Here is a 25,830-nt window from a genome sequence, read left to right as displayed (position 1 = left end):
TAACAAAGTGTTATTGCTTATAGCTGCAAGTGCAAATACTGCACAACTGTTATTTCAAGTTGTAGTTGTGATTTTATAAATGCCATTCAGTCAAGTATAATAGAGCCATCGTAGAAACAAGTATGTTACAGCCATGTTACATTTCATTTTATAAATATATATACAGTATCTCACAAAAGTGAGTACACTCCTCACAGTTTTGTAAATATTTGATCATGTCTTCATGGGACAACACTGAAGATATGACACTTTGATACAATGTAAATTAGTCAGTGTACAGCTTGTATACAGTGGGTACTGAAAGTATTCAGACCTTTTTAAAATTTTCACTCTTTCTTTCATTGCAGCCATTTGGTAAATTCTAAAAAGTTCATTTTTTTCTCATTAAAGTATACTCTGCACTCCATCTTGATTGAAAAAAACAGAAATGTAGAAATTTTGCAAATTTATTAAAAAAGAAAAACTGAAATATCACATGGTCATAAGTATTTAGACCCTTTGCTCAGTATTGAGTAGAAGCACCCTCTTGAGCTAGTACAGCCATGAGTCGTCTTGGGAATGATGCAACAAGTTTTTCACACCTGGATTTGGGGATCCTCTGCCATTATTCCTTGCAGATCCTCTCCAGTTCTGTCAGGTTGGATGGTGAACGTTGGTGGACAGCCATTTTCAGGTCTTTCCAGAGATGCCCTATTGGGTTTAGGTCAGGGCTCTGGCTGGGCCAGTCAAGAATGGTCACAGAGTTCTTCTGAACCCACTCCTTTGTTATTTTAGCTGTGGGTCATTGTCTTGTTGGAAGGTGAACCTTCGACCAAGTCTGAGGTCCAGAGCACTCTGGAAGAGGTTTTCATCCAGGATATCTCTGTACTTGTCCGCATTCATGTTTCCATCAATTGCAACCAGTCCTCCTGTTCCTGCAGCTGAAAAACACCCTCATAACATAATGCTGCCATCGCCATGTTTCACTGTTGGGATTGTATTGGGCAGGTGATGAGCAGTGCCTGGTTTTCTCCACACATACCGCTTAGAATTATCACCAAAAAGTTCTATCTTCGTCTCATCAGACCAGAGAATCTTATTTCTCAAAGTCTGGGAGTCCTTCATGTGTTTTTGAGCCAACTCTATGCGGGCTTTCATACAGTGCCTACAAGTAGTATTCAACCCCCTGCAGATTTAGCTGGTTTGATAAGATGCAAATAAGTTAGAGCCTTCAAACTGCAAACGAGAGTAGGTTTTATGAACAGAAGCATAAATCTTACAAACCAAAAAGTTATGTTGCTCAGTTGAATTTTATTACATTTTAAACATAAAAGTGTGGGTCAATTATTATACAACCCCTATGTTTAATATTTTGTGGAATAACCCTTGTTTGCAATTACAGCTAATAATCGTCTTTTATAAGACCTGATCAGGCCGGCACAGGTCTGTGGAGTTATCTTGGCCCACTCCTCCATGCAGATCTTCTCCAAGTTATCTAGGTTCTTTGGGTGTCTCATGTGGACTTTATTCTTGAGCTCCTTCCACAAGTTTTCAATAGGGTTAAGGTCAGGAGACTGACTAGGCCACTCCAACACCTTGACTTTTTCCCTCTTGAACCAGGCCTTGGTTTTCTTGGCTGTGTGCTTTGGGTCGTTGTCTTGTTGGAAGATGAAATTACGACCAATCTTAAGATCCTTGATGGAGGAGCGGAGGTTCTTGGCCAAAATCTCCAGGTAGACCGTGCTTTCCATCTTCCCATGGATGCGGACCAGATGGCCAGGCCCCTTGGCTGAGAAACAGCCCCACAGCATGATGCTGCCACCACCATGCTTGACTGTAGGGATGGTATTCTTGGGGTCGTATGCAGTGCCATCCAGTCTCCAAACGTCACGTGTGTGGTTGGCACCAAAGATCTCGATCTTGGTCTCATCAGACCATAGAATCTTGAACCAGTCTGTCTGAGTCCTCCAAGTGATCATGAGCAAACTGTAGACGAGCCTTGACATGACGCTTTGAAAGTAAAGGTACCTTACGGGCTCGTCTGGAATGGAGACCATTGCGGTGGAGTACGTTACTTATGGTATTGACTGAAACCAATGTCCCCACTGCCATGAGATCTTCCCGGAGCTCCTTCCTTGTTGTCCTTGGGTTAGCCTTGACTCTTCGGACAAGCCTTGCCTCGGCACGGGAGGACACTTTCAAAGGCTGTCCAGGCCGTGGAAGGCTAACAGTAGTTCCATAAGCCTTCCACTTACGGATGATGCTCCCAACAGTGGAGACAGGTAGGCCCAACTCCTTGGAAAGGGTTTTGTACCCCTTGCCAGCCTTGTGACCCTCCACGATCTTGTCTCTGATGGCCTTGAAATGCTCCTTTGTCTTTCCCATGTTGACCATGTCTGAGTGCTGTTCACAAGTTTGGGGAGGGTCTTAAATAGTCAGAAAAGGCTGGCAAAAGAGATCTTTAATCCACACATGTGAAGCTCATTATTCTTGGTGCCTGAACTACTTCTTAATACTTTAGGGGGACCAAACAGAATTCTTGTGGTTTGAGGGGTTGAATAATAAATGACACTCTGAATTAACTTTTAACGTTTAAAAAAAAAAATAAATAAATAAAAAAATTTGCTGCAGTGCATTTCCCACTTCCAGGCTGATCTACAGTACAAATGTCACAATGCCAAGTTAATTCCGCATGTGTCAACCAGCTAAATCTGCAGGGGGTTGAATACTACTTGTAGGCACTGTATGTCTTGCACTGAGGAGAGGCTTCCGTTGGGCCACTCTGCCATGAAGGCCCGACTGGTGGAGGGCTGCAGTGATAGTTGACTTTGTGGAACTTTCTCCCATCTCCCTACTGCATCTCTGGAGCTCAGCCACAGTGATCTTGGGGTTCTTCTTTATCTCTCTCATCAAGGCTCTTCTCCCACGATTGCTCAGTTTGGCTGGATGGCTAGGTCTAGGAAGACTTCTGGTGGTCCCAAACTTCTTCCATTTAAGGATTATGGAGGCCACTGTGCTCTTAGGAACCTTGAGTAATGCAGAAATTCTTTTATAACCTTGGCCAGATCTGTGCCTTGCCACAATTCTGTCTCTGAGCTCCCTGGGCAGTTCCTTTGAGCTCATGTTTCTCATTTTGTCTGACATGCACTGTGAGCTGTGAGGTCTTATATAGACAGGTGTGTGCCTTTCCAAATCGAGTCCTATCAGTTTAATTAAACACAGCTGGACACCAATGAAGGAGTAGAACAATCTCAAGGAGGATTACAAGGAAATGGACAGCATGTGACTTAAATATGAGTGTCTGAGCAAGGGGTCTGAATACTTATGACCATGTGATATTTCAGTTTTTCTTTTTTAATAAATTTGCAAAAATGTCTACATTTCTCTTTTTTTCAGTCAAGATGGGGTGCAGAGTGTACTTTAATGAGAAAAAAAAATGAACTTTTTAGAATTTACCAAATGGCTGCAATGAAACAAAGAGTGAAAAATTGAAAGGGGTCTGAATACTTTCCGTACCCACTGTAACAGTGTAAATTTGGTGTGTCCTCTAAATAACTCAACACACAGCCATTAATGTTTAAACTGCTGACAACAAAAGTGAGTACACCCCTAAGTGAAAATGGTCAAATTGTGCCCAATTAGCCATTTTTCCTCCCCGATGTCATGTGACTCATTAGTGTTACAAGGTCTCAGGTGTGAATGGGGAGCTGGTGTGGTAAATTTGGTGTTATCGCTCTCACACCCTCATACTGGTCACTGGAAGTTCAACATGGCACCTCATGACAAAGAACTGACAGAGGATTTGAAAAAAAGAATTGTTGCTCTACATAAAGAAGGCCTAGGCTATAAGAAGATTGCCAACATTCTGAAACTGAGCTACAGCACGGTGGCCAAGACCATAGAGTGGTTTAACAAGACAGGTTCCACTCAGAACAGGCCTCGCCATGGTCGACCAAAGAAGTTGAGTGTACGTGCTCAGTGTCATATCCAGTGGTTGTTTTTCAAAATAGATGCATGAGAGCTGCCAGCATTGCTGCAGAGGTTAATGGTGGGGAGTGGGGGGAAATTGTCAGCCTGTCAGTGCTCAGCACATACCCTGCACACTGCATCAAATTGGTCAACATGGCTGTTGTTCCAGAAGGAAGCCTCTTCTAGAGATGATGCACAACAAAGCCTGCAAACAGTTTTCTGAAGACAAGCAGACTAAGTGCATGGATTACTGTAACCATGTCCTGTGGTCTGATGAGATCCAAGATAAACTTATTTGGTTCAGATGGTGTCAAGCATGCGTGGCAGCAACCAGGTGAGGATGACAATGTCAAGAGCATCTGTGTGTCTTGCCTACAGTCAAGCATGGTGGTGGGAGTGTCATAGTTTGGGGCTGCATGAGTTCTGCTGGCTGTGGGGAGCTACAGATCATTGAGGGAACAATGAAATCCAACATGTACTGTGACATAGTGAAGAAGAGCATGACCCCTCCCTCCAGAAAGTGGAGGAGCGCAAAGTCTCTAACATCCACCAGCTCTGTAATGTCGTCATGCAGGGTGGACGAGGATTCCAGTGGCAATCTGTGAAGCTCTAGTGACCTCCATGCCCAAGAGAGTTAAGGCAGTGCTTGAAAATAATGGTGGGCACACAAAATATTGACAGTTTGGGCACAATTTGGCCATTTTTACTTAGGGTGTACTCACTTTTGTTGCCAGCGGTTTTTACACATTAATGGCTGTGTGTTGAGTTATTTAGAGGGGACCCTAAATTTACACTGTTATATAAGCTGTACACTGACTACTTTACATTGCATCAAAGTGTCATATCTTCAGTGTTGTCCCATGAAAAGATATAATAAAATATTTACAAAAATGTGGGGAGTGTACTTAATTTTGTGATATACTGTAAGTATATTAAGGTATGGTAAAGGGAACCCGTGTCCTGATTTATGCTGCCCCAAAGCACAGGTAGCATGAATCAATGCCTAGAAGCTGAATTGCAGCCATGTATATCTTTCTTTGATATGCTCCGGCTACATCTAGCTGGAGAACTCGCTGGACTAATCTCGTGTCCCCTATGGTCCTCAGCCGGATCTTGAAAAGCCGGAGTGCTTCAGACAGAAATATACCTGTCTGCAGTTGTGCAGAAAGGCTCTGATTCATGCTGCCCATGACATGGGCAGCATGAATCGAGTGAGATGTTCCCTCTAATATACTTTTTTAAGAGAGCATTCCCTTTATGTAATAATATGGTATATTGCTAGGAAGTCTCTGAACTTTTTCATCACATTGGATACAACATCAATCCTTAGAACAAAGAAATTCAGGTTTCCTTGGCCTTCTTTCTGCACAGGGTGCTCCATTCCAGGCGCTGTGCAAGAAATGCAACAGAAATACGTTTAATTAAATGGTTATATATTGCACTTCAGTGAAGCTTCTGTCCATCTGCAGGACAGAGAACTGCAGCTCAAACACTTTCACTTGAATACAGCTGTCAAACAGTGCCTTGTAGAATTCAACCAGTGATGCAGTTCCATTATTCTGAGGATCATTTTGATCTCCATCAGTTGAGCCTCCACCAGCAGCAAGCAACTGAGTATCCTATATTATACACTTATAATATTAAGAACCCTCTCTAATCGATCCTCATAGCTGTCACAAGTGAATCCTCTTTCACATATTGCTCAGTCTTCCACCTATTTAAAGAAGTACTGCCATCAAAATTGTTATCCTCTTAATATATTGTAATCATCATATTATATGGCACTGTGCACTTACAATTGCTCATTTTGCCTTTCTACCCAGTTAATTCTTCTCTTTTCCATTAGGTCTACCATATCATATGATTAAAAACCGACTAGGTGAATCCTTCTAAGCACTATGTAAAAAGAGGAAGTCTCTTTTCTATGCATGAGTCATCATTAGAACTACAATTCTACTCACTGGAAATTCCTTGGAAGGGGGTGGAGCGGAGCAGCCAGGTCAGGGTTTGATGACTCATACAGGGAAAATTAACCTACTGTTTCTATATAGAGCTTAGAGGGATTCAGCTAGTCAGTTTTTATTCGCGTGATGTCATAGACTTAATTGAAATGAGAAGAATTAACTGGGTAGAAGGGCAAAATGACCAATTGTAAGTACACAGTGCTATATAATATGATGACTGTAATATATTAAGAGGATAAAAACTTTGATGGGAGTGTTTCTTTAAACATTGACCCCAAAGATCAGGCTTTATATTGCTCTTCTTTACGGCTGGCAACAAAGCGCATAATTACGCAATAGATTTATATCAATTTATAGAAAATGTTAAAGCAAAACATACTGTACACCCCTATATGGTTTCAAGGAGTGTACAACCCTATACTTGACACAACACCATTGAGCTTCATATAATCAAATAATGACACAATGAACTAATCTGCTACAAAACCCCAATCCATCCAAAAAAACATTTGCAAGTTATGCCTTACTGTTGGCTATGTTGGCAATAAAATAAAAACACTAAGAGGCAAATGCGTCGTAATATGTAACAAATGAAACCAACACACATTTCTACTAGATGTAATATGTAGAGGACAATAATATAATTTATTCAATAGGTATAAAAAGTGAAGGGTTTTCACACAATTATTAATAAGAATTCGTTTCAAAAAAGGTAATGTTGGGTGGGTGGGTTGCTGACTTGGTCAGAATGGTGTAGAACTCTCTGAAATCCCCATTAGTAATAATTTCCTTGAGAATCTTGCTCAAAACCTTTAAAAAGAAAAACAATTATAATGAGAAAAGTGAACAGAGTGATGTAGAAAAAAGGAAGAAACAATAGAAACAAGCTTAAACGGGAATTCCCAACTTTGAAAGTTATTCCCTATCCAACTTTCCGATTGCTGGGAACCTGACCACTGTTTCTCCCAGTGATCTTGAGTACTGTAGTTCTGAAGAACCCCCTGTTAATGCAGCAGACGTCAATTGTGCACACTGCCGCTCCATTTAGTCATTCTATTGGGAGTGTCAAAGACCTGCCAAGTCCAGTACTCAGCAATGTCCAGCACTCCCATTAGGAGTGAATAGCGTGGCAGTGTACATCATCGACCCCCGCTCAATTCACATAAAGCTCTTCATAGCCACGGTTCTTAGGACTGCTGGTGACAGTAGTGGTCAGCCAACCAGCGATTGGAAAGTTAGACTATACTCAATGGATAGGGAATAACTTTCAAATTTAAGAATCCCCTTTTAAGCCCCTCATACACTTTAAATAGATGACCGATCGTTCACCCTATAGCTATCTTCCCTGACTTTTCCATACATGGGAGCGATTACGTGGTTGAGCTTTTCTGTGTTCTCTATGAGAGAGTCGCTGCCCAACTCCTCTATTGGGCGGCCTATGTGTGTTGTGTTTTCCTCATGAGTGTGTGTGTAAATATATATATATATATATATATATATATATACACATACATACACAGTGTAGAAAATAAGTATTTGACTGCTTTAATACATGTGAGGAATGTCTGTTTCTTAGGCATTTCTAACATGTATTAAAGCTGTCAAACAGTCGCAAATCATGCACACAGAGAGACTGAAACATAACACCCGAGCACGCTGAAGATACTCGAGCACACTGAAGATACTCGGTGTTCGCCCGTGCATGCTCGCCAAAAGGGTTAACAGAACATACTCGCTCATCACTAGTCTGCAATTTTTATCGTAGGTACACTTCAACTGTTAGAGACAGAATCTAAAAATAAAAATCCAGAAAATCACATTGTATAATTTTTAAATAATTAAACTGCATTTTATCGCATTAAATAAGTATTTGATCACCTACCAGCAAGAATTCTTGCACTCACAGACCTGATAGTTTTTATTTAAGAAGCCCTCCTACTCTGCACTCATTACCTGTATTAATTGCACCTGTTTGAACTCATTACCTAACTAAAAGACACCTGTCCGCACACTCAATCAATCACACGCCAACCTCTTCACCATGGCCAAGACCAAAGAGCAGTCTAAGGACACCAGGGACAAAATTGAAACCTGCACAATACTGGGATGGACTACAGGACAATAGGAAAGCAGCTTGGTGAGAAGGCAACAACTGTTGGCACAATTATTAGAAAATAGAATAAACACAAAATAACTGTCAATCTTCCTCGGTCTGGGTCTCCATGCAGGTTTTCGCCTTGTGTGGTAAGGATGATTCTGAGAAAGGTCAGGAATCAGCCCAGAACAACATGGGATGACCTGGTCAATGACCAGAGCCGGGACCACAGTGTCAAACATTACCTTTAGTAACACACTACGCTGCCATGTCCAGGAAATTCGCCAATGACCATCTGGATGATCAAGAGGAAGCATGGGAGAAGGTCATGTGGTGAGATGAAACCAAAATAGAACTTTTTTTTATCAACTCCACTTGTGCTGTTTGGAGGAAGGTGAAGCATGAGTACAACCCTAAGAACACTGTCCCAACCGCAAAGCAAGGTGGAGGAAACTTTATACTTTGGGGGTGCTTTTCTGCAAAGGGGACAGGACGACTGCACCGTATTGAAGGGAGGATGGATTGGGTCATGTATTGCCAGATTTTTGCCAACAACCTCCTTCCCTCAGTAAGACCATTGTAGATGAGTTGTGGTTGGGTCTTCCAGCATGACAATTACCCAAAACAGCCAGGGAAACTAGGGAGGGGCTCTGTAAGACGCATTTCAAGGTCCTGAAGTGGCCAAGCCAGTCTCCAGACCTGAACCCAATAGAAAATCTTTGAAGGGAGCTGAAACTCAATGTTGTCCAGCGACAGCCCCGAAACTTGAAAGATCTTGAGAAGATCTGTATGGAAGAGTGGGCCAAAATCCCTGCAGCAGTGTGTGAAAACTTGGTAAAGAAGTCTGACCTCTGTAACTGCAAACAAACATTTCTGTACCAAATATTAGGTTCTGATTTTCTACTGTATCAAATACTTATTTCATGCAATAAAATGCATGTTGTTCACAGGTGAAGTGTACCTACGATAAAAATTCCAACCTCTTCATTCTTTGTAGGTGGGAAAACTTGCAAAATCATCAGTGTATCAAATACTTATTTTTCCCACTGTATTATATTTTACTATTATTTGTAGGACATATAGTTGATTTGTACACAAATATTTATTTATATTGTGAATCGGTTCACATTTTAGATCAGAGGAAAGTTGGGAGGGCATCTGTACGCACTAGATACACACTGGCCTGTCCTGCTGCATCAGCAGACATTCATCTAGTGTGCATGGGTACCTTTGTACTGTCCAATCATTTTGTAACACATATTTCTCAATGACAAACACTGTTATCATGTCTAGACTTTGAACATGTTAGCAACCTAAATGTAGCTATTCTCAACTTGAAGGATGTTGCAATGGCTTGTTTGACATGAATACAATACTTTCTATTATATGAAGGTTATTTCTTTCTCTGACAAGATTCATTGTTATAATATTAGTCAAAGTCTTGTGCAGAGAGGAAATATTCAAAGTAAACACATATAAGCAAAAACAGATGAAACAATGCGGAGATACAAAAAGGAATTATGAGAATGAATGATGCACATAAGGGCGCTGAAATACAGGAATGAAATGAATTTGACAATAAAAGAATGACAATAAAAACAAAGGATATATAATGTAGAAACTTGGCACTCATAAATATGCTTAATCAATTTTTTTTAATAGTATTTGCAGTCACAAGAGTAGAGTAAGTAGCAGACATTTCGGTCACAAAAGGACCCTCATCAGTGTACTCCATCTGCACAGGTGAGAAGGGGAATATATAGAGGGACTCAGTGTCCAATAGAGCAATACTCCCAGTCCTAGAGAAAAAAAGGTATAGTGGCTTATGTGTCCACCATTTGTTCCTGTCCCTCTGTATCTTTCCCCTTCTCACCTGTGCAGTTGGAGTACACTGATGAGGTGTCACGGGTGAGTCAGATGTGACAGACAGTTGCTCTGCAGTTGGCTGTAGAAGATCTCTTCGTTTGGCACTGCAGACACCTTCTTAAATCTGTCTTACTTTAGGACCCAACGGCTACCTCCCTCCTGCTCTGATTGACACCCTGGCCTGGGTTTTTAAATACTTTCAGTTTGTCACAGGGAAGCGCCGGTGATATTCACATGTTCCCTTGTGAAGGCTTGGAGCCATTGCAGTCTGCTTACTTCCTCTCTGGAGCTTGCAGGACGTTTGGTGTTATCTCTCTGAAGTCGGCTCAAGCTAAGTTGCTTCCCCCTGTGTTTGTGTCCCTTGTTGTCTTTAGTTGTTAGTGGGGACTGACCAGTGCTCATCCCCTGCTTCCCTATCCAGGACCCAGCTCTAAGGAGATACAGGGCTTAGGTTTCCTGTTTGGCGATTGGTGAGGAACCAATATAGGGACGGTAGGGGAGACAGGGTGATGTTAGATTAGCCTAATAGGTCTCCACTCCCCCTTTCTCAAGTGTCTGGGCTCCCTTCCCCTCATCCCTTCGTGTTGCACTTTGTCTTTCCTACACTATGCATGATATGAGGGTCCTTTTGTGACCGAAACGTCTGCTATCTACTCTACTCTTGTGACTGCAAATACAATTAAAAAAAATGATTAAGCATATTTATGAGGGCCAAGTTTCTACATTATATATTGTTGGTATTGGCCCCTACTTGTGCACCTATTCCAGGAGTGCCGTGATCCATATTTTACTTAATAAAATACAAAGAACATGGCTTCCTTACTGTGTGATTCTGCAGTTCGTGGCTGACACGTATCTTCCAGTATAGTGGATATTACACCGCACCACATTATTGGTGAAATCAGACTCCAAAACAGAGTACTTGGGATTGACTACTACCTACAAGACAAGTGATATTGATTAATGAGAGACACTATGATAACCTACAAGAAGATACCTTTCAGCTAACTTACCTTGAGTATATAGTTTCCTGGTTTTACTTCTGTTATGTCAATCCATTGACAGTCGATGTCAGCATTATAAGTATCATAACATCCAGGACTTAGACCCTAAATGACACACATACATTGTGAACTCTATTATTGTCAATGTTTCGAAAGGAGTTATAGAAAAACAAAATAGCATTTTAGCAAATACATTAGAAATAGTATAACTATTCACTAAAGAACCTTATAGGCCAGGACATAGTCGCTTACCTGAGTGTGAGATGTACATGCATATCTCTTAAGGTTCCCAAAGTCACATGTGGTATCCTCCAAACAGAAGCTAGCCTTATGTCCCTCAGCCACTTTCCGTCCTGTTGTGGCATCCAACAGATCATAATGACTGAATTCATCCATACTGTGATAGTGTCTGGAATGAAAAACTCCAAAGTCAATTGTCTCCTGTTAACCTAGTTTAAACATTTCCTCCCCCATTGTCAATTCTCCCCCAATGTGCATTTTCTCATGATATATGATGTAATATTATAATCATAACATTGAATCAGTAATGACCAAATAAATTAGATCAAGATCTAAACGGTTGAAACAAATGTTCATGGTTTGGAACAAATCATTGTTATTGTCTTTGACAGTTAACTTTTATTATTCACCTAAGGCTAGTGTTAGTGGCCATAAAGAGCTGCTATAATAACAAGAAAAGGTGGATAATTTAGAAGTAGTATACCGATAACCTTCTGGTACTCACTGATGGCAGCTGTGCCATTCCCATGCCTGGCGGGGTCGAGTAGGCAAGAAATCTCCAGTTCCCTGATTCTTCACTCTTTGTGGGAAGCGAAGCAGAACTCTAACATCATAATCTGAAGAATCTGCTGCATATGCAGAACTGAGAAGAGAATATAAAGAAAACAAGAACAGTGACACTCTGTCAAATACCTTGTATAGTCAAGATACCTTAACCCCTTAGTGACAGAGCCAATTATGTCCTTAATGGCCAGGCCGAATTTTACAATTCTGACCAGTGTCACTTTTTGAGGTAATAACTCTGGAACGCTTCAATAGATCCCACTGATTCTGAGATTGATTTTTGTGACACATTGTACTTCTGAGAGTGGTAACATTTCTTTGATATGACTTGCGTTTATTTGTGAAAAAAATGGAAATTTGGCGAAAATTTTGAAAATTTTTCGATTTTCAAACTTTGAATTCTTATGCCCTTAAATCAGAGAGTTATGTCACACAAAATAGTTAATAAATAACATTTTCCACATGTCTACTTTACATCAGCACAATTTTTGAAACAAAATTTTTTTTTTGTTAGGAAGTTATAAGGATGAAAAGTTGACCAGCAATTTCTCATTTTTGAAGCAAAAATTACAAAACCATTTTTTTAGGGAACGCATCACATTTGAAGTGACTTTGAGGGGCCTATATGGCAGAAAATACCTAAAAGTGACACCATTGTAAAAACTTCACACCACAAGGTGCTCAAAATCACACTTAAGAAGTTTATTAACCTTTCACGTGTTTCACAGGAACTGAAGCAACATGGAAGGAAAAAGTGAACAATTCATTTTTTTCCACAAAACTTTTAATTCAGACCCAATTTTTTTTATTTTCACAAGGGTAATAAGAAAAAATGGACCACAAAATTTGTTGTGCAATTTCTCTTGAGCATGCTGATACACCATATGGGGGGGAAACCACTGTTTGGGCGCACGTCAGGGTTCGGAAGGGAAGGAGCACCATTTGACTTTTTGAACACAAAATTGGCTGGAATCCAGAGCAGACGCCATGTTGGGTTTGAAGAAACTCTGATGTGCCTAAACAGTAGAAACCCCCCATAAGTGACTCCATTTTGGAAACTACACCCCTCAAGGATTTTATCCAGGGGTATAGTGAGCATTTTAAACCCACAGGTACAACACAGAATTTGATAACAATAGGCCATCATATTGAAAAAGTACATTTTTTTCATAAATCCTGCTTTAGCCCCAAATTTCTCACTTTTGCCAGAGGTAACACCGAAACGTGGATCTCACAATTTGTTACCCATGTTCTTACAAGCGTGGCAATAACCCACATGTAGTCTAAAAGTTCTGTTTGGGCAAACAGCAGAGCTCGGAGTGGAAGGAGCAAGGCAGGGTGTACACCTGCACCGTGCTATATGTTCTCCCGGCCATTAGTATTTTCTATATGCCTGCCTAACCCTAATCTAACACTACTACACCTAAACCTAATCTAACACTAGTATTTTTTTTATACTTTTTTTTTTTACTTTTCAAAAATCTATAAGCCTAACTGTAACAAGCCTAACCCTAACAAGCCTAGGCCTAATAGAAATAACCCTACTAAACCTAACCCTAGTGACCCTAACCCTGACCCTAACCCTTGTAACCCTATAACTGCAAAGAATGAAAAAAAAAAATTATAAAAAAAAAAAAATGTAATTTGATCAGGGGGGTGACTCAGAAAGGTTTATAAGGGTTTATTAGGGTCAATAAGGTTTAGGAGTTTTACTGAAACTATTATTGGGGGCTTTTGATCACTGTGATAGGGTTTATCACAGTAATCAAAAGCCATCAGCCAATGAGAAAAATCCCTGCTGTTGCCGGGTGTAGGGAGGCAGATCTTGGCAGGTGCCCAGCGCATGCACCCGCCCTTTTCTTTCGGCAGAAGAAGGAAGAGGGCTGGGCTATCACAGATCCGGTAAATAATGTGTCGTGGTGGGTTCGGGGATTCTCCTCTCTGATATGTTAGATCATATCAGAGGAGAGAGAAATTAATTTTAAATCAGGCTTTTTTTTCTGTAATCACTGATATTCAGTGAATAATGGTGATCATGTGACAGGGGACAGTAAAAACCAGCCTTGATCATGTTCTCAAGGGTCTTAGCTGAGACTCTGGAGATTTTCCAAAGCTGGGGGGCACTACACTGTTATTCCTCAGCGCCGCTGTTTAAGTACCCTTAACTGCTGCCGTGAAAAGGCATATCGGGGGTCGTTAAGGGGTTAAAATACATTGGTTTCCTCAATGTAAATGAGCAAAAATTGGTACAAAACACTGTCACTTCCATTATATAGTAAGCTGATAAGATTCACAGTCTGAGATTTCAATAACTTGGACTTAGCAGGATTGCTATGTTACGGCTCGTCAAAACATCAGATCGCACACAGACCTGTTATTCTATGGGGCAATGAACATGATCGATTTTTTCCTCGGGGCAAGTGGAAAAAAATTGCAGCATGTATGATTTGCCTCAAATAGTTGTATTGCACTCGACCATTCAAGTCTATGGGTGCGTGAAAAAAATCAACCAGCAATCGGATGACATCTGAGTGCGGTCCTATTTTCATGGACATCAAGAATGGAAAAACTTTTTTTAATTTTCCATGGCCAAGAAAAACGGATCCCACTCACATCATACTCTGCTCAAACTCTGATCAAAGTCTGATTAGCATAATCGGAAACGTATTTCTCTGATGGAGAACAAACGATCGTGAGACCCTTGCCTTATTTTTTACATCCAGCTCAATATATCCTAGATATAGCCTGCTAGTAGCTCAATGCATGAATCATATATATATATATATATATATATATACAGTACAGACCAAAAGTTTGGACACACCTTCTCATTTAAAGATCATTCTGTATTTTCATGATTTTGAAAATTGTACATTCACACTCAAGGCATCAAAACTATGAATTAACACATGTGGAGTTATATACTTAACAAAAAAGTGTGAAACAACTGAAAATATGTCTTATATTCTAGGTTCTTCAAAGTAGCCACCTTTTGCTTTGATGATTGCTTTGCACACTCTTGGCATTCTCTTGATGAGCTTCAAGAGGTAGTCACCGGAAATGGTTTTCACTTCACAGGTGTGCCCTGTCAGGTTTAATAAGTGGGATTTCTTGCCTTATAAATGGGCTTGGGACCATCAGTTATGTTGTGCAGAAGTCAGGTGGATACACAGATGATAGTCCTACTGAATAGACTGTTAGAATTTGTATTATGGCAAGAAAAAAGCAGCTAAGTAAAGAAAGACGAGTAGCCATCATTACTTTAAGAACTGAAGGTCAGTCAGTCCGAAAAATTGGGCAAACTTTGAAAGTGTCCCCAAGTGCAGTTGCAAAAACCATCAAGCGCTACAAAGAAACTGGCTCACATGAGGACTGCCCCAGGAAAGGAAGACCAAGAGTCACCTCTGCTTCTGAGGATAAGTTTATCTGAGTCACCAGCCTCAGAAATCGCAGGTTAACAGCAGCTCAGATTAGAGACCAGGTCAATGCCACACAGAGTTCTAGCAGCAGACACATCTCTGCAACAACTGTTAAGAGGAGACTTCGTGCAGCAGGCCTTCATGGTAAAATAGCTGCTAGGAAACCACTGCTAAGGACATGCAACAAGCTGAAGAGACTTGTTTGGGCTAAAGAACACAAGGAATGGACATTAGACCAGTGGAAATCTGTGCTTTGGTCTAATGAGTCCAAATTTGAGATCTTTGGTTCCACCCACCATGTCTTTGTACAACGCAGAAAAGGTGAACGGATGGACTCTACATGCCTGGTTCCCACCTTGAAGCATGGAAGAGGAGGTGCGATGGTGTGGGGGTGCTTTGCTGGTGACACTGTTGAGGATTTATTCAAAATTGAAGGCATACTGAACCAGAATGGCTACCACAGCATCTTGCAGCGGCATGCTATTCCATCCGGTTTGCGTTTAGTTGGACCATCATTTATTTTTCAACAGGACATTGACCCCAAACACACCTCCAGGCTGTGTAAGGGCTATTTGACCAAGAAGGAGAGTGATGGGGTGCTACGCCAGATGACCTGGCCTCCACAGTCACCAGACCTGAACCCAATCGAGATGGTTTGGGGTGAGCTGGACTGCAGAGTGAAGGCAAAAGGGCCAACAAGTGCTAAGCATCTCTGGGAACTCCTTCAAGATTGTTGGAAGACCATTTCCGGTGACTACCTCTTGAAGCTCATCAAGAGAATGCCAAGAGTGTGCAAAGCAGTCATCAAAGCAAAAGGTGGCTACTTTGAAGAACCTAGAATATAAGACATATTTTTAGTTGTTTCACACTTTTTTGTTAAGTATATAATTCCACATGTGTTAATTCATAGTTTTGATGCCTTCAGTGTGAATGTACAATTTTCATAATCATGAAAATACAGAAAAATCTTTAAATGAAAAGGTGTGTCCAAACTTTTGGTCTGCACTGTATATATTTTTAGAAGCAGATTTTCTTAATATGTGAGTAACTGTTCTGTAAATGTAACAAGACAATCAGTGTGCTGTAGCAGCTTTTTTCTGCCTTGAATATTGTTAGCAGCCTGGTTCTTATGAGCTGCCTCAACCATGTAGTTTGAAATGGCACTTAATGATTCTCATAGGAATTTCATAATTTCTCCAAGCAGTTTATCGTACAATTCCTTTGCCTAAAAAGGAAAAACATAACTGAGCATGCAGACGTGTTTACCGCAGCTAAATGCTAAACATTTAGGGGAACACAATGACACATCTCCTGTGACAAACTGCAAAGGACAAATCTAAAAGATTATTTTAGGGTGTTATTCTTGAGTAAAAGAATCAAGTTATTCTTATCAATGATATTGTGTCAGGTTTGTTTAGAGTCAAAAAGTCACACATTTTCTAAGTTATACTATTTTATACTGCTATCTTTACTTTTAATAAGTGGGTGGGAAAGTGGGATTGCAAGCAAGGTTTTATATTTATCAATTGAGACTGATTTGAAAAGAGTTGCAATTTTCACTCTGGTAGGGGTTGGCATAATAAGTGGAAAAACAGCTCTAGACAGAGTGTTATATGTGAAGATGAATCAAATTTCTCAAACAATCATTCAGTGCTTTGATAAATGTGGTGCAAATAACTGCAATGCAGCCACAAGCAAAACTGACTTTCAAAATTCCTCTCGTGAAAACTAGAATTAGGGTTCATTCAGACATCCGATTTTTGTGATTTTTCCATGCACCTGTTATCCGTGATTTTGAGCACTCATACCTGTGATAGAATATTGGGCCAATCACGTCTGTGATTTTTTGCAGACTGAGAGGTCTGTGGAAAACCGCAGAGACATGTCTGAAGGTCGGATGAAAATCGGCAATGCAAATCAATGGGTAGGTCAAAAAAAATCGGACTACACTTGAATAACATCACAGACTGTCAGAATGGAGAAGAAGAAGAGAAGAATTTTTTAAAAAATTTTTTTTACCACGTTTGAGAAAATCGAATGACACTAACACAACATTGATCAAACTATGGTCAGAGGCTGATCAGAATAATCGGTCTGTTTTGCTCATACGTGGAAAAATCGGACGTGTGAATAAGGCCTATAAAGAAGACTAGAAATTAGAAGCATTAAGTACACACCTATGCAATACTAAATGAAACACCATTTGAACACTATTTTACAGTTCACATGAACATGTTTTCTGCATGAAGGAAGCAGTCCCATTAACTTTTTTTCCCCTAAACCTGTGTAAATGTTAGTGTAGTGTGGGTGTATTAAAAACTCACCGAACGCCATATTTTCACTATCCAGCGCTGTTCTGGTCCTGTTTTGAGACATTTGATGACGATTCAGACTCCTCTGGGTTACACTGCGCTCTGTGTGACTCCATAGAGTTACACGGCAAAAGAGACTTCCAGCTCGCACACAGAGCACAGTGTTATCCGAAGAGTCGTCACGTGGACCAGAACGGCGCTGGATACCAGAGAAGATGGTGATCAGTTAGTTATTGCCACATTGACATTATACTACTAGCATTTACACAGGCTTAGGTGAAGAAAAAAGTTAATGGGAGACCTTCTTTAAACTTGACACACTGTAAGTAATGATATTACTTATCTTATGGAGACCCTGAATTACAGCCAATATTATAGCTTTTATCTACATTCAAAATTTTGCAGCCTTTGGAGCTAACAACATGGGTGGTCTGTATTCCATGAACTCAAATCTTTACATTAGCCCTCCTTCACATGTTTCCAGTTCCTGTGGTATCCGTTTTTTTCATGGATACCACACGTACACATTATAATTTATAATTCTATGCACAAGTCCATGTTTTTAACACAAGGAGACATGTCCATTTTTTTCTGGCAGCACAGATGACAAGGGCCAATACAAACCTATGGGTCTAAAAGTATAGGAGAAGCTTTGTCATTTCTGTCTTTCTTTATCCATGCTAGAAAAACACTGATGACACTGATGGTAAAAAAGGACACACGGATGACACAATGATGGAAAACACTGATGACACAGGTACCAGTTTTACACGTAAGTGTTTTATACAGACATGAAGGAGGTCTAAGATGTAGTACAATAATCTAAAATAGGTAAAACTGAGGCTATGTGCCCACGATGCAGAAATGCTGCATACTTTTTCCACTTCTCCCTGGCAGGAAAAATGCATGCGGTTTTTACATGCGTTTTTCCCGCCAGGTAGAATTGACTGTCAAGCGTTTTTGCATGCATTTCCGCATGCAGGTTATCAAGCACTTTCCAAGCGATTTTAGCATCACTTGGAAAGTGCTTGACAACTTGGTCACACTATATAAATCCATGCAAACGGCATGGATTTATAGCAGTGTGACCAAGTTAGTTAAAAAATAAAGAATAAGAATGGTAAAAAAAAAAAAATAAAGATTATACTTACCTTCCGATGTCCTCCCGGTGTTCTCTCCGCTGAGTCCGGTGTCTTGGGCAGCTCGCGGTGGTCTGAGTCATGTGTCAGGTCACATGACTCAATGACGTCATGGCAGGTCCTTCACAACACCGCGAGCCATACAGCAGACCAGACGAAGGGGAGAAAACACCGGGAGGACATTGGAAGGTAAGTATAATCTTTATTTTTTATTTTAAATTCTTTTTTTCACAGTTTCTATGCTACCCTGGTCTTGATCAGAGTCTCCTCTTCTCCAAACCTGGGTACCATCCGCACATTGAACCGTGTGATATCCGCATGTGCAGATGCAGTGATGTGGATGTCACGCGGTCCAATGCAAGTCAATGGCGGCGATTACGCTGCGTGTCCGCAAAATTAATGGACATGCTGCGTATTTTTCCGCAATGATATTCCGCAGCGGAAATTTCCGCAGTATGTGCACAGCACATGCGGATTATCATTGGGGACCATGGGGCACATATTACCAAGCATTTTTTAAGCGTTTTCGCTGCGGAAATTCCGCGGCAAAAACGCTTGAAAAACGCATAGTGGGCACGCAGCCTAAGGATTTTTCCAAACACCCCCTGACGAAGGCCCGCCGAAACGCGCGTAGGGGTGACACCACCCCCCCCTCCTTTTCCCAGGGTCACTATTGGTGCCAGCTACCTAGGTAATTATATATGTGATACATATCCCTTTTGCTGACTACTCCTGCTTTGCTGCCCCTTGATTCTTTTTTTGTAGGCTCTGCATAATTTTATTAGTGGCATAGGGGTTTCCTATATGTAACTTATCAGTTATGTTTCATCTCTTTTGATATGTGATTTGGCATTCGGGAATTGTTCCCTTTGACACAAATGAATTTCTATATGTGGCCCTGGCGTTCCTATATTGGACCCTTCATTATAAGTAAATTTTCCTTGGGGGTTTGTGGTGTCTTTGCTTTTTACCAGCACATGTGGCACTTGGAGCCCGTAAGCTCTATGTAATTTATATACTTGTCTTGTATATGTATATTTAATAAAATTTGTCATTTCATATTTGGGGCTTTGATGTCGCTTAATTTTTCCTCCAAATCTTTCATATAAGAGGATGATGGTTCACTGCTGTACAGGGGCCCACCGGAGGATTCTCCTGTTCTCATGTGGGCCAGTCCAAGCCATGATAACATTTAAGGTCAGAACATTTATTTTAAATTGTAAAACATTCAGAGATGAGCTTTAGGGCTCATGCATTTTCAGTCTGAATGCAATCCAACAAAACATCGGATCCCACTCAGACCAATATTAATCTATGGGGACGTGTACATGTCCGATTTTTTCCTTGGACTGATTCGGTCCAAGGAAAAAAATCACAGCATGCCTGAGTTGGATCTCATTATCGGATTGCACTCTTTCATGCAAATCAATGAGTCCATAGAAAACATCAGACTGCACTTGAATGACATCTGAGTGCAGTTCGATTTTTATGGACTGACAGAATGGAGAAGATGGAGACATTTTTTATCCATCTCCCCCTCATCCAAGAAAATCGGGGGACACTGTGCTAATCACTAATGCTAATCACACTCTGATCGGCGCGATTCTCTCGGATAGGAGAAAATACTGTCGTGTGACCCTAGCCTAAAAAAGAGAATGTATTTGTACTATCAGTCAATCAATGGAATAAACATTGCATCAATAAAATGAAAAACAATTTAGATTTTTTTTTTAGATAAATTTTTTTGCAAATTTGTTGTTCCAATAGTGTGTATCCCGACATTAAAGAAGTTGTCCACTTACTTTTACATTGATGCCCTATCCTTAGGATATGGCATTAATGTATGATTGGCCAGGGTCCCGCAAGCGGCACCCCCACCGATCAGCTGTTATCGGTGTCGGCGGCGGACTCTGGACGGAAGTGCTCACCTGCGGGGCTCCGTCGTCAAGTGGTAGTGGCCGCCGCGGTGTACTGCACGTCCGCCTCCTATTCAATTGAATGGGAGGCAGATCTGCAGTACACCGTGGCGGCCACTACCACTTGACGGTGGAGCCTCACAGGTGAGCACTTCCGGCAGGCGACCGCCGCTGCCGGCACCGATAACAGCTGATCGGTGTGGGTGCCGCATGCGGGACCCCGTCTGATCATACACTGATGCCCTATCCTACGGATAGGGCATCAATGTAAAAGTAGTGGACAACCCCTTTAAAAGTTTTGCCTATTATACAAATCATGTACTGTTCTTTAAACACAAACATGCACTGTAGAAAAGATTGGGAATAAGGCAGCAGGCACTAGATGAGAGCGCAATGGGGCAAAGTTACTATTTGCTTATAATGTAACAGCTTAAAGTACATATTGTTCAACAACTACTGGCTCCTGGATATGAGAACAGAAAACCCTTCAGCAGTCAAAGGGTATGCAATTTATTTTATCTGTATTTCCTGCAGCATTTGCTCTACTTTTCCAGATCCTCCTAAAGTTCAAGGTAATCGCTGTAATAGACCAAACTTTTTGTATTGCTAGATGAAATATTGTTCTGATTGGTTGCTAGAAGTAACTCCTCCACTTTCTCAACTCCTAAATGAGTAAGAAATGAGGATTACTTTTGATGTATATGGACTCAGGAAGAACCCAAAGGCCATTTATGTTTGAGTTGAATGCCAAGGCCAACAGTGTTAGACAATTATTTAATGCTTTAAATTAAGACAAGTGGCACCAGAATAACTAGCAGGCACTTTCTCCTCCTTAATATGCATGTTGTTTGGAAGTGCAGAGAGTAGAAGTCTAGTTGGCCTAATACTACACTTGCATTACGATCTAATCAATAGGCTCAATTATTATGTGAAGGAACATTTGAATTAAAGACAAATTGATATTATATTAATTTGTCTCTGAAATAGTCCCTGCAGGTGCAAAACTAAGAATCACCCTACTAAGCAGCTGCCTAGTAACAGGTCTTCTAGTAATGGTGATTATTACACATTCTTCTAAAGAGCAGCACAATCCTTTTTATACTATCTGGAGGTTTCATCCTCTATTTTTCAAAAGCAGTTTTAAAAATGAAAATTCTAATTTTGATTGTTATGGGTGATACTGTCATTTTTATCAGAACAATTTTATAGTACTAGGCTTTTCTGCCAAAGGTTTCTAGTAAAAGCTCGTCTAAGATCCTGAAACCACAGAACATATTTTGAGGGTGCAAACCTAGAAAGGCAACGCTCTTCTGCTGCGCAGCGTAAGGAATATAGATGAGCTCGCTGTACATAAGTTGCAGCCTGGACATAGCTTGGATCTGGAACCAAATCAGGAAGCCCTAAAACAGAAAACAAGATTAACTAGTGTCATTAGCTGAAGAAAATAAAAACTTAGACAATTTCTTTTAGTTAAATGGGTCCTCAAAGTACCTCATAGACCATCCAAAACTTAAACCAACCATTGATCAGTTTTAATCTTTGGAGAAACCCCAAACAAATGTTTAATACCCCTACAGTACTGGAATAGGGAAAATAAGTATTATATGCCTATATAGAAACTGTCTGTGCAACTTGCTGCTGTGCTGGAACCTCATGAGGGAGACATACTCAATGTAAATTTCTGATAATAGACGCAGATCCAAAAATCCCTGTTCTATTATTTCAGAATTTCAGAGGAGAATTTTTGAAAAAATGACTTTCAGTGACAAATCACAACAACTTGGCAGAGATATATCTATTTTTTCATGGTAAAAGATTCTGTTCAACAACAGCACTCAATCATCCCACTCCCCCCTCCACCCAGGTGCAATATACAACCCTCAGCATGCTTCAACTCTACAACTAGTAATTTTTCATGATACTTGCAGTAAACTCACCTCTTCCACTCTGACCATTACGGAAAACACTCCCAACACTGGCTCTTCCTTGTTGCCCAGTCTGTGATTCACCTCCATTGGCTGGAGTATTAGCCGCCTGACTTTGTGGTTGATAATATTCTGGCCTTTGTGCTCCATAGTAGCCATCTCCCTGACTTACTCCCCCATATGGGGGAAATCCTGCATCACCACCTCCGCCTGCCACAGGGGGGCGTACTGGATCACTTTCTACAGGGATATCACCTCCTCTGAAAAGGCTATGGGCAAATCGTCTGTCAAGTCCATCCTGGGGCACGGCAGGATTGACTGGAGCTGGCTGCCGAGGGGGCAAAACTGGTGGAGCAAAATATGGTGGTTGAGCAAAAGGTGGAGAATGTTCTTCATAGAAATCTTCATAACCTCCCCCCCAAGGAGGTGGTGCAGCATAGCCACCCCCTCCTCTTGTATAGCCATAACTTTCATCATATGTCTGAGGATAAAATTCAGGCTGGGGTACAAAGGGTGGCATTTGTCTTGGGAGAAAAGACTGACCTACAGAATTTTGGGATGATGACTGACGTATTCTAGTACTTCCGCCTCTTCCACCACCTGCACCCCCAGCCCCTGCAGAGGGAACAAAACGACTTGTGCTAGCTGTTTCACCTGCCCCTTGCCAATTATCGGGCACTTGGCCAAAACCAAATGGATGACGAGTATTGCCCCTGACTGTCTGAGTTCCAGTGCGTGGTAAGGTGGGTGCTTGACGGCGGAGATCCACACCACTTCTCACTCCATCTAATACAACTCTAGTCCCTCCTGTGCCTTCTCCTGCAGCCTGGTATTCTGACCCTGAATTCAGCAGCCGGTACCGTCTTCCACTTTCTTCCCACTGTATCATTTGTCCCCAGCCTTCTCCATCCTGACTCAGGCACAGGGAAAGTCCTGACAGAAATAGGCATAGCTGCGCTAACAGAGCCATGGTGGTGTCCTCCCTTCAGTGACAGACTGAGGAATGTGGTAGTGAGGTGCCAAGCTAACCTGGTGAATTGAGTGAAGCTTGTGTTCAATGTTCACAAGAACAAACACATGTTGATGAGAACAGATATGGGTCAACAGAGTTTCCTTGATGTCACTCGGTGATGAGAAAAAAAGTTGTGAGTAAATTTGAGGTCTGGTAAGAAGAATCAATACAGCAGTAAAGCAGAAGAGATCAGCTACAGGATCCTTTCATGTAGACCAGTGTCAATTCAGCAATCCTCTACAGGTCAGAGAAAAGGATGGTGCAGTTAGGAGAGACTCTACAGGTCCCTGCCAGATACTTCTCAATTTCTCCAGCACATGAGGGGTTATCAGTCACATTCTTTGTTCTCCAGGTCCTGTATTCTGTTCATGTCGGTCAATAACTTGCTGAACCTTGCAGTGTTGTCAGGTCCCTTGTACGCCCTCTCCTCCTTCTTATCTGTCTCCTCCGTCACTCCATCCTTTCTCTGTATCCATTTCTCCTATAACTTCCTGTTTATCCCCCTCTCCCTCACTTTTCCCTCTCTCCGCCTTCCTTTCCTTCCTCACTGCCCCTTCCCAAACTTTCCCTCATCAGAACTGTGCAGTACAGCTCTCCCCCTTATTCTCCACACTTTTCTGTACTGCATAGTTACACAACATGTAAGAATGATAATGTAACCTATTCTCCACTGAGAAGGCAAGAATGGAGTGTTTTAGAGATGACGTCATGGTATGAATAAACAGGATAACCAATTTCTCAGTACTTTCATAAAGCTAAAACTATTTGAAGTGAATATACATGAGTCCATGACACATTTCTATACTTTACAGTTACCTGGCAACAAAGTAAGTGGTGTAACTTGAAGCTCATGCAAAATCTCCCACAAGGCCCTAAACTATAATGGGTCTTTTATAGTATTAATGTTCTTATATGAACTAAAGGCACCTTTTGGGGCCCCCAGAGTTCCAGGGCCCATGGGTGACGGCTACCCCTGCACACAGTATAGTAACACCTCTGGAACAATGTACTGGGTGGAATGAGGAAAGCAGCATGCAGGCAGCAACTTTCATTTCACTCCACTCTATTTGACACAGTGAATTGACTACAATGTAAAGGGCTGAAGGAGGAAACTGTGCTGACTGTCCCCTTAAAAAGACTTCAGTCTATCTGACTTTACAATGAATTAGCTACAAGTGCGCTAGAAAAGATGAGTGTGCAAGCAGCTTCCTTTAACTCATTCCACTCTACTTGACTTTACTGGCAACAATGTAATGAATTCAGTGTGCATACATGGTGTCTCCTTTAACCCACTCTATTCTTTCTGACTATATAGTGAGCTGGCTGCAACGCATTAGACGGAAAGAGACAAGTGTACAAGCTGCCTTGAACTGGCTATAATGTCCAGGATAAAAGAGGCTTAATCCACTTAATTCTTTCAGACCTTACAGTGATCTGGCTACAGCGGAGGGGGAAGGGGATTGTAATAGGTCACATGACGGACACACAAGTGCTGTGGTACACATTTGTCAGACGGTAGGTGACAGAGAAAGTGTGCCAAATTTTTTCCCTCATGAACAGCACTATACATAACAAGAAAGTAATAATGGACAATTCTATACATAATACGAGAGGATGATATGTAATAAAGAGACGGCACTATACATAATAAGAAAGGATATTGTGTAATAAGCGACAGCGCTATACCTATTATTGGAGAGCGCTCTGTAGCAAAGGAAGGTGTTATACATAATTAGAGAGGACACTGTGTAATATGGGACAGAGCTATTTATAATAAGAGAGGACACTATGTAATACAGAAAGGCCCGTATTTGCCATTAGGCACCAGGGGTCCGGTGCCCGGGCGGCGGGTTATAGGGGGGCGGCACAAAAAGAGTGAATGAAATTATTTTTTTTTTAATTATTTTTTATTATTATTGCCCTGTCCTCCATTAGACAATGTGATAATTCTGCTGTCTTTTCAGAGGAGGAGGAGCACACAACTCCATTCATTTGTATTTGCGTCTTTAAGAACCTATTCACAGTTGGTCGTTGAAAAATAGCATATCTGTGAACAATGTTGTCAGAGTATTAAGCCACTTTTACGGACTGACAATAAAACATACAAAAACCAAGCTAAAATGAATTTTCTGGAAAAAATGTTAAGAAACATTCTTTTCAGGGTAATGACTTATATTTAAGGCCAAAGAAATAATTAAAAAAAAGAGTTATGGACTGTGGAAGAGATTTATGCAACCAGAATGAACACTTATTTCGAGCTGATGATACCACCTAGCAGCACCTGTTCCTATTGTAAATGCATGTAACAGCGTTATCGATAGGGAATAGAATAGTTTTGGGGTTTTTTGGGCAGCACCAGCCGCACGCAATATAAGGCAATAATACCTGGCTGGATCGGTGTAATGCGCTATCCATACTGTGATACC

At 41.1% G+C, this 25,830-nt stretch overlaps 1 protein-coding gene across 1 annotated transcript; it reads right to left on the bottom strand.

Moving 5' to 3' along the window:
- Positions 1-6,518: 6,518 nt before the first annotated feature.
- On the bottom strand, positions 6,519-23,991 carry LOXL1 (lysyl oxidase like 1). The gene is made up of 7 exons (XM_073652765.1): positions 22,405-23,991; positions 21,759-21,867; positions 11,623-11,760; positions 11,130-11,286; positions 10,887-10,982; positions 10,697-10,812; positions 6,519-6,722 (listed from the first exon to the last, which is right to left on the bottom strand). The coding sequence occupies exons 1-7, from the start codon at positions 23,360-23,362 to the stop codon at positions 6,716-6,718; spliced, it is 1,581 nt and encodes a 526-aa protein (XP_073508866.1). The 5' UTR covers positions 23,363-23,991; the 3' UTR covers positions 6,519-6,715.
- Between the last annotated feature and the right edge of the window lie 1,839 nt (positions 23,992-25,830).

Source organism: Phyllobates terribilis, unplaced genomic scaffold, assembly GCF_046119375.1.
Source record: "Phyllobates terribilis strain yellow unplaced genomic scaffold, ASM4611937v1 Scaffold_11__3_contigs__length_659146591, whole genome shotgun sequence".
NCBI lineage: Eukaryota > Metazoa > Chordata > Amphibia > Anura > Dendrobatidae > Phyllobates > Phyllobates terribilis.
This window is presented reverse-complemented; position numbering and strand designations above follow the sequence as displayed.

Excerpts from the sequence above, each read along its gene's own strand:
- LOXL1 (XM_073652765.1), bottom strand. The coding sequence starts at position 23,362 with ATGGCTCTGTTAGCGCAGCTATGCCTATTTCTGTCAGGACTTTCCCTG. Across the intron at positions 11,761-21,758 it reads GAAGAGCGTTGCCTTTCTAG|TTCTGCATATGCAGCAGATT; the intron begins GTTTGCACCCTC and ends TTCTCTTCTCAG. Across the intron at positions 11,287-11,622 it reads GAATGGCACAGCTGCCATCA|ACACTATCACAGTATGGATG; the intron begins GTGAGTACCAGA and ends TTTTCATTCCAG.